At 39.7% G+C, this 8,657-nt stretch overlaps 1 protein-coding gene across 1 annotated transcript; it reads left to right on the forward strand.

The window, feature by feature from the left end:
* The first annotated feature begins 1,687 nt into the window (after nucleotides 1-1,687).
* Nucleotides 1,688-8,003, forward strand: DYNLRB2 (dynein light chain roadblock-type 2). The gene is made up of 3 exons (XM_027803546.2): nucleotides 1,688-1,957; nucleotides 5,623-5,790; nucleotides 7,740-8,003. Exons 1-3 carry the CDS (start codon nucleotides 1,693-1,695, stop codon nucleotides 7,781-7,783), a joined length of 477 nt encoding a protein of 158 aa, XP_027659347.2. The 5' UTR covers nucleotides 1,688-1,692; the 3' UTR covers nucleotides 7,784-8,003.
* Nucleotides 8,004-8,657: the final 654 nt, after the last annotated feature.

Genomic DNA, 8,657 nt, shown 5'->3' on the forward strand with positions numbered 1-8,657 from the left:
TTGACTTTAATTGGACTATAACAGCAAGGATCACTCCTGTGACCAACACTGACAGTAGGACCAGGTTTATATTGTCTAATCTGTAAGTTTTCATTTAAGACCATCTACTGACTGTATTAAAATAAAATTGCCCTGTAGGTGTTCCAGTCAGAGCCAATAAGCACGCACCAGTGCTTCCAATTGTTCAAAAATAAAAAATAAATAAATAAATTTGTAAAGATATCTCACTTCCAAAAATTCTGACCACCACAGTTCTTATTGTAACAAAACTGCACAGGTGTATCAATGCAAAGTTCACTGCTGGCTCAACTGTTCACAAGTGAAACACTTCACACAGCTGAGGCAGTGACTCACAGGGGCCAGGATCAGCTGTAGGCAATGTTCTTGATTGCCTGCCACAGCATGTTAGGTTAACGGCTAAAATAGTAGCTTTTGAAATAAATATACTGGTATTTCTGATAATTTCTCTCTTCCCTCATAAGCCAGAGTTTCAATTCAGTTATATGCTTATCTGACTACACGGCAACTTCATCACTTCTGATTTATGCTGGCCCCTGCCAGTCTGAAACTTCATAAATACCTAGAATAATATTATTGCAACAGATAGGCCAATCCCACACACTGAAGTTATTTTCTCTCCAAACTAGGGCCATAAACTGCATTAAGTTACGTGCTGATACAGTGTTGCAAGTTTCAGATACAATTGGGTCCTTAAAGAGTTGCAGATTAATAACTAGCTTGTTAATTTGGTCTTAAGAGCTCTCCTTTTAAAAAGACAGGGAGGCTGCTGGCTTTGCAAAACACCAAACTTTTTGAGCTCACCAGATCTTTAGAGCGGGGCGGCTAAAAGTCAGTCTAGTAAAAAGAGCCCAGGCAGCTTCATGTACAACACAGAAGACTCAATAAAGCTGGCCTCTTCTCTTACAAAGACATGCAAGTCTTTTGAACACATCAGTCCTATTGACTGCGTGCATGGAGAACGGCGGCTCTTCAAACGTCTTGCACGTGTAATTTGTTCACCTGCTATTTTGGCAAAGGGTAACAGAAGCACGCAGATAACTTATTCACGCTACAGCATCATAGAAGTGGCCTACACCAAACTGAAAAGTCGACTTAGTAAACTACAACAGCACGCAGCACTCCTGAGGAGGCCAGTTTCCCCCTGTGTGCGGGGTAGAGCCAGGCTGGAAAGCTGCGGCCGGGGAAGGAGCGTGGCGCGCTGCGGGAAGGGCGCACAGGCACGGCTGGTGGTGTACAGGGAGGTGGAAAGAGCAACTGTTTGGGATTTGGGCAGTATCGGCCTCAGCTTCAAAATAAACTAAGTAAAAAAAGAAAAAAAAAAAAAAAACCAAAACCAACACAACCAAAAAACCCTCTAGTACAACAATTCAGGGAACTTGAGTTCGTTTCACCTCACCGATCAGGCCCCGTCCGCCACCACTGCTCAGCCACAAGCCCGTCCGAAGCTGCATGACACCACCGCCCGCGGGCCCCTGGGGAGCACCGAGCAGCCCCCGCTGCCCCGGCCAGCCCCGCCGCGGGTCCCGCCTCACCCCCCCGGGCTGCCCTCGGCCCCGCCAGGCGGCGGCGGCAGCGCCCCCCAGGGGCCGCGCTCGGGCCGCGCCGCCGCTCCCGCGCCCGCTCCCGCCGTCACTTCCGCCGCTCCATGGCAACGGCGGCGCGGCCATGGTAATGGCGCCGGGCCTGCTCGCCGCCCCGGCCCGGGGGCAGCCGCGGGGCGCTGGAGGGCGGCGGGGGGCGCAGGGGCACAGTCCCGGGGCAGCCCTCGGGGGCGGCGTCGCCGCGGGCTGCTCGGAGGGGCGCCGCCGGCCGTCGCCGTGGTGGCTGCGGGGTGCCCTCAGGTGTCCTCTCTCCTGGCAGGCCGAGGCAGAGGAAACCCTGAGGAGGATCCAAGCCCACAGAGGGGTTGTCGCAACTATTGTTATAAACGCTGAAGGTAAAAGTCCTGTGTTTCTCCATACGTGGCAGCGGCAACAAGCATTGTAACTCTTCCGCCCAGGGTTGCAGGTTATGAGGCGTTAACGCAACCTGCTTGCAACGTTTCATCAAGGTGTCGTGCTTTTCAAGAAAGCATGTTTCATCTTAAGACGTGAACGTTTGGTTTGAGACCGTTTCTTGAAGCTCTCCATATGATGTAATTTTCCGTTAATGCAAAGCAGAGCCTTGACATCTTCTCTGAAGAAATAACTAGAAGCATGATAAGCTTCATATAACTTAAGGACTTCCACATTCTTACTTATCCCCCTTGTTTAATTAAACTATACTTTACTTTCCAGAACCAGATCTCGAACATCTCTTGGTAGGTTACAGAAGGGGAGAACGCATGGCACTAAGCTGTTGCTTTTGCAGGCATTTTTTACTCCAAAATTCCTTGTATATACAACAAAATTCAATAGCATTTCACTCCCCTCCTCTTCCTCTGAAAAGTTACAATTAAACAAAAAGATCAGGAGAAAAGTATCTACTAAACAAAGCTGATCTACTGTGGGAGCCATTTCTTGGTCCTGCTAAATAGTCACAAGTTCTTTAAATTGTGCTATGGTGTGTTGTCATGGAAGGAAGAGCAAGTTTCATATCAGGCCAGCTTTGGCTGGGATCCTGAAGATTGCAACTCAAAAGGGAGAAGTCACAGAAATCACTTTTCAGAGGCTTGGCTTCTCAGGTTAATCTGTTCTAATCACTTCTTTACAAAAAAGACAACTCAATTTACCTTGTCCATAATCTAGTTGGCCTCCTTCATTTTTACAGTCCCCCTAAAAAATCTATTACACTAGCAGCAGTTTAGCAACAGGAGGCAAGAACACTATGAAGGAAGACTAAATGTTATTTAGTCTTTAGAAAATGTGGACAATTTCATTTGTGTGCCTGGACATGTTAAGTAAAATGTGCCTTTGTTCACAGAATAGATGGTGCAGGTCAAGAGAAAAGTGCACAGCCTTGCAAATAGAAACTGAAAAGCTGCTCTGCGCCCGCACATGCTCGTGTCTAGATATGGCTGTATTGTGTTTCAGTAAATAAAATGTGACTTGATTCAATGAGCACTTGGACTAAGCTGCAAACAAGAAGTGAACAAAATCAAGCACTTAGATAACACAAATGATCTTTTCTGAGCTTGCAGTCCAATACATTTGTCAAGGCAAAAACACCAAGTAATCTAATAGAAAAATAATCCAGTTGTTTTATGTTCTGTTACTTGGAACAGTTGACAACTTAGCCCAATTTTGGTCAAGTATGCTTTCCTGGTCAGGTGTGCTACTACCGTCCATCTTCACCCGTGGTTGTTGTACCAAGGGAAAGCTCAGCAATAGCTGTGCAGAGTTAAGACAATAGCATGCTTTTTAAAAGGCTGGTTTGGATTCCTTCTGTCTCAATTTTGATTTGCAAAGGAGGAAGAACATTCCACTTCCCTTTTTCACACGTCAGGCTATTCGCGGCAAGGTATAAAGTCTCCCGGTATCCTGTTCAAACTCACTCATCCCCACAAACCTGTTGAACGTGTGGCTAGACTAGAAGCCAATGGACAAGTCTAGTGCAGGAATTTTGGTTTTAGTTTATCATTTTGAAATGTTTCAACACCAGATGCCAGATGTGAATACAAGAGAGCCCGTTCTCCATGAGGATGTATTTGAGGTACCAAGAAGTTAGATTCCACAAACTAAGCCCCAAAGTAGGTGTGTAGTTTGTAAGTTTTTGTAACACCTCCAAATATCCATAATTAGCACTAATTAATCAATCTAATTACTTAAAATCTTTCTGCAGAAAAATAAATTTAATTTCTGTCTATCCTGAAACATTTCAAACAAGCGTACATCTTAAATTAATCACAGTAAAAATACTTGAACCAGTGGTGCAGTAGTGAGTTTTCTTAGGCTGTTCAGGTTCCCCAAGAAGATGAATCCTCACCAACATAAACAGTTGTCTTTTACTAAGATTTTGGTAATAGTGTAGGTACACTTAGGGACATGAAATAGCACATTAAAGATTCCTCATACAAACATTGTCTGTCATTTCTTTTAATGCTCAAAGTTGATTTGTTCGTTGAAACACTATGCTGAGTGTACCTTGTTTATTTGGAAAATCTCATAAACTGTTGCTATCCTTCACAGTTGAGAAGGATCACACTACAGCATTTCTAATGAAGGATTTATTTGCCTTTCTCTAATTTGGGTAGCAGAGGCAAAGAGAATTTGTCCTAAAGTAAGCATAGCTCAGCTTTAATCTAAGGATGTCACTAGTGTCAACTCATACTCATGTTATTATTAGACCTTGGAGGATCATTTAACATTTACCATTTTCATTAAAAGTCCTGTATTTGTTGAAGCAATCATTTAAATACAAGGTCATATAAACTTGACACTAATTCATTGCTGCTTTTAAGTGACTTACTATTTAACGCTGTGATTATATAGATATTCTCATGCTAATGCAGAGCTTGGGAACACTTGTTTGTTTCCATTAAAACATCAGTTTCAATCTCTGAGTAATAAACATTAGACACAAAGGATGTACTGGGTCATTCTGTACACTTTCCCACACTACACATCCTACCAATGCAGAATTCTTTCTCAAGTCACAGCACAGATTTCAGGTGATTCGAATAATGCTTTCCTAGGAAAATTATGGAATAGCCTACTCTCTGAGGTGGTTCTATTATCTCTTTTACTCCTTTGCTCTAATTCTTTACCTGGCATTCGCTATTTGTGCATGTTAATTCTTCTTTCATAATCAAACTCTTCAACTTAAGTCATATGACCCTATTTTTTTGCATTCATATCCTGTCCATCTGCAAGAAAAAACAAATGTATGCAAAGAGAAAATTGCCTTGCTGGCTTGTAATCTATTTCTTTGTTAGTGGGACAAATAAATTTTTTATTAGTGAAACAAGCTTATTAAAGCCAAACAGTTTTACACTTGTAGGATTACTGTGAACCCTGGTTTTACTTTCACCTGGTAGCCTATTAATATAAAAGGCATGATTTGACAAATCTTTGATAAACAATGATTCATTACATCATCAAAAATTAATCTTGATTTATATATTCATATTTTTATATACATATTTTTAATAGTTGGTATCAATACACTGTGTACTACCAATTGTCAATATTTTGCCACGAATTGGAAGGGATTGTTCCAAGGGTGGTTTTGCTTGCCAAATGCAAACATGCCACTTCTGCCCTTTGATTGCTCTTGGTATCTCACTGGGAACGTGTAATTTCTACCACTGCATGTGCCAAATGCTACAGTTAAAAGTGTGGGTTAGATTCTTGCAGCTAAGATATGAACTCAGTGACAGTGTTTAAACTGATGAAGCACCATAACTGGTTAAGTACTACAGAATGGAATTTGATAGGTATTTAAGAGCCTTAAACAGCAATTAGGCTCTTTCAGAAGTTTCATAAGGCAACTCTATGTTTAATTGCCACTGATTAATATAAATTATACTTTAAAAAGCACACAGATACCTGAAATCAACATAACTTCTTTCTGCTACAAAACAGAAAAAAACCTATGAACTCCTGGTTTTTTCTTGTATGATCTGCTGTGTATGAAGAATATGCAACTTAACTGAATGATTATTGTAAAATTGTTTGTTTGCAGGAATTCCAATAAGAACAACTCTTGATAACTCTACAACAGTCCAGTATGCAGGTCTTCTTCATCAGCTCACCATGAAAGCTAGGAGCACAGTGAGAGATATTGATCCTCAGAATGATCTAACCTTTCTTAGGATCAGATCAAAGAAACACGAAATTATGATAGCTCCAGGTAATATTTGTATTAAAGTAACAACAGAATTGTGCGTCCTTTTAAGTTTCTTTTATTTCTTCACAAATAAGGCTACCATAGAAAATGCACTTTGAAAACAAGTGTATGAAAATATAACCATATATTCACCGTGTAACCAGATGTGTTAGGATTTTAATGTACAGAGTGCATAGTATTCAGGCTTGGAGACAACCAAACAAGTCTAGATCTGATTAATGGTCTGGTTTCAGTGCGTTTTCACAGAGGAAAACTGGACAAATATATCTATCAAGTTGTGTCCGTGGGTGTATAGTATTAAAGGCAGCAAATCCATTTCAGCTCCAAAGACATGCAAAACTTTTTTTTTTCTAATTTTTTTTCTTTTTACTTGGTATGTTATCATGACTTCCTAGCCATAGGTGGGCTTTGTGTTACAGATATGCAGTATTATTACCAACATCGTAACTGTGATATAATTATTTTCCTTAAACCAACCAGGGGAATATAGCAACCAGTTTCTCACTCATGTTAAATACAAATACATGTTAATTTGTTAGTTGTGGCTCTAAAATAGACGACAAAGCTAGATGAGCTGTGGTGAAGCTGTGATCAAGGACCAGTATACAAGGTGAATCAGGCAAAGCAGAGGTGATTGGTTGGGGTGGAGATCCTAATGTGTGCACTAGCTAATTGAGAGACTAATGGTATGCAGGGTTTTGACAGAAATATCTGATGAAGGCACACAGGACAGAAATGGAAGCTTCAGGGGTCTCCTCAGCATAGCTGCTGGGGAGGATGTTCGCTCCAAGCATGCAGTGATGGACAGCCTTCACTGGGGTGGCCTCTGATGCTGATTTCATAGCAAATGTGGAACAGGGGTATTGTGCTAGGTATGTGTCACCTTGCCTTACTGGAATTATTTATGATGCTGCTACAGAACAGTATGTGTGAAAGAAATCTGGCACTGTCATTAAGTGTTAACATTAGTCATCAGCCACTACTAAGATTAAAATTCCAGTTTAGATTCTATTTTGGAGTAAAAAACCTAATGCATTTTTTAAATCAGTGTTTTGCTCATTGATTTAGACTGATGCATTTGATTCTTATTTTGCATTTGCCTTTCACTTATTTTTAGAGGTGACTTTTTGACTAGTAACTATGAAAGCTTGTTGACCTGAAAATAAGTGGTATAAAATGTGAAGCTTTTTTTGCTAAAGGGAGATCAGTTGTTCAAAAGGCTTGATTGTGATTTACTATAATAGAAGATGGCAAATGAACTACCTGTGATTTATATTAAGTTGCTTTTGGATGAAAGTGACAATGCAAGACTGCAGCTTCTTAACTCTCCAAAGCAGATATGACCCTAGTAAATTCACTGGATACTTTCAAGAAATGTTTCATTTAAAACAGATCATGTTAAGTAGCTATCTAACTAAAATTGTTTCCAAAACTTCCCCGGGCTTTTAGAGTTAGTAGGCGAAGTCTGGCATGCTTAGAATTTATTCATAGTAGAAGTCTATTCAAATCTTTTCTCCTTTTCTCATGTCTAAATGGGTTCTCAATTTTGAATAAACTACTTAGTGAACTGAAAGAAGTTCTCTGCACTTGCAGAAGAGGCTGCAGATGTCAGAAGTTTTTTATTATAACAAGTGCTAGCTTCCAGGTGCTTATCTTGAGACTTTTTTCATCTTGTTTAAACATCTTTACAGCTTATTGAAAGCAAATCTACTGCTTACTGAAATAGTTTTAATATGGTGTAGTTAAACTTTATGGCACAGATATTTTTTATCTGTAATCACATTTTTGTACAAAGTACTTACATTTTCTAGATGATTTTTATATAAATAGATATAATGCTTTTGCGTATGTTTTATAAAGAATAAGTTGGAGAGGAATAGATTAATAAAGAGTATTTATCAGGAAATAAGGTAAAATATTTTAACTAAACATTTTTTTATCCCTTTTTGCAGATAATGAGTATCTCCTGATCGTTATTCAGAACCCATGTGAATAGTCCTACTATGGCAATATTAAGAGACAGTGATGTAGTTCTAGTTCTTAAACTAATATTACCTGTTGATATTTAATATCAAACATAGCACTACGTAATTTTACCTAAAGTTTTAACTCATGACTATTACGTTGCTAATTTAAAGTTCTCAGTTGTAGCTGTATCAATTTGTGTTTAAGCAAATCGTAATGCATATATCAAAATATCCTATGTTTGTCTTGATACTCAGAAGAGCAATAATAAAGCAAAATACTTAAAACTCTCTTTAATGGATGTTCAAGCTATTCTTGCAATTAAATAATTGTCTTTACACTTCTAACATGTTGGAGGAGAAACATTGTGTTGTAGACCATGTGTATTCATACATCTGCAAGCGTGTCCCTATGAACTAGAGTAACCGCAGTGACACGAACCAAAGAATACAAGCGTAGCTCATGTGACTAATGATGGACTGGATGTTGCCCAGTCTTCAGCTCCTGGTTTTAAGTTTTCAAAAGGCAGAAAAGTGAAAGAAGTACTGTCTTTTATTATTTTCTCATTTTTATAGATGGAAACAATAGCTTCATTTAATATTTTCAGTAGTGGAATTTCAAGGACAGTTGAGCCTGCATGCTAATGTAGAGCTACTGTTAGTTTGTTGGTAATGCTAAACAGTGCCTTTTGATAACTACACTACGGTGCTGTTTGATAACTACTTAAGCCTTTAGATCCAAGAGACATGTGAGAGAGGGAGGGTTAAAGCTCAAAATGTTTCCCAAATCAGATCCATGTTTATACGGTAGCACCGGGGATCAGATACGTATTGTTGAGTGCCTTTAAAACAGGTGCACTGATAAAAGGCCTATGCGCAGTGCAGCTACCTACAGAAGTCCATTCT

Source organism: Falco cherrug, chromosome 14 (assembly GCF_023634085.1).
Source record: "Falco cherrug isolate bFalChe1 chromosome 14, bFalChe1.pri, whole genome shotgun sequence".
Classification (NCBI taxonomy): Eukaryota; Metazoa; Chordata; class Aves; order Falconiformes; family Falconidae; genus Falco; species Falco cherrug.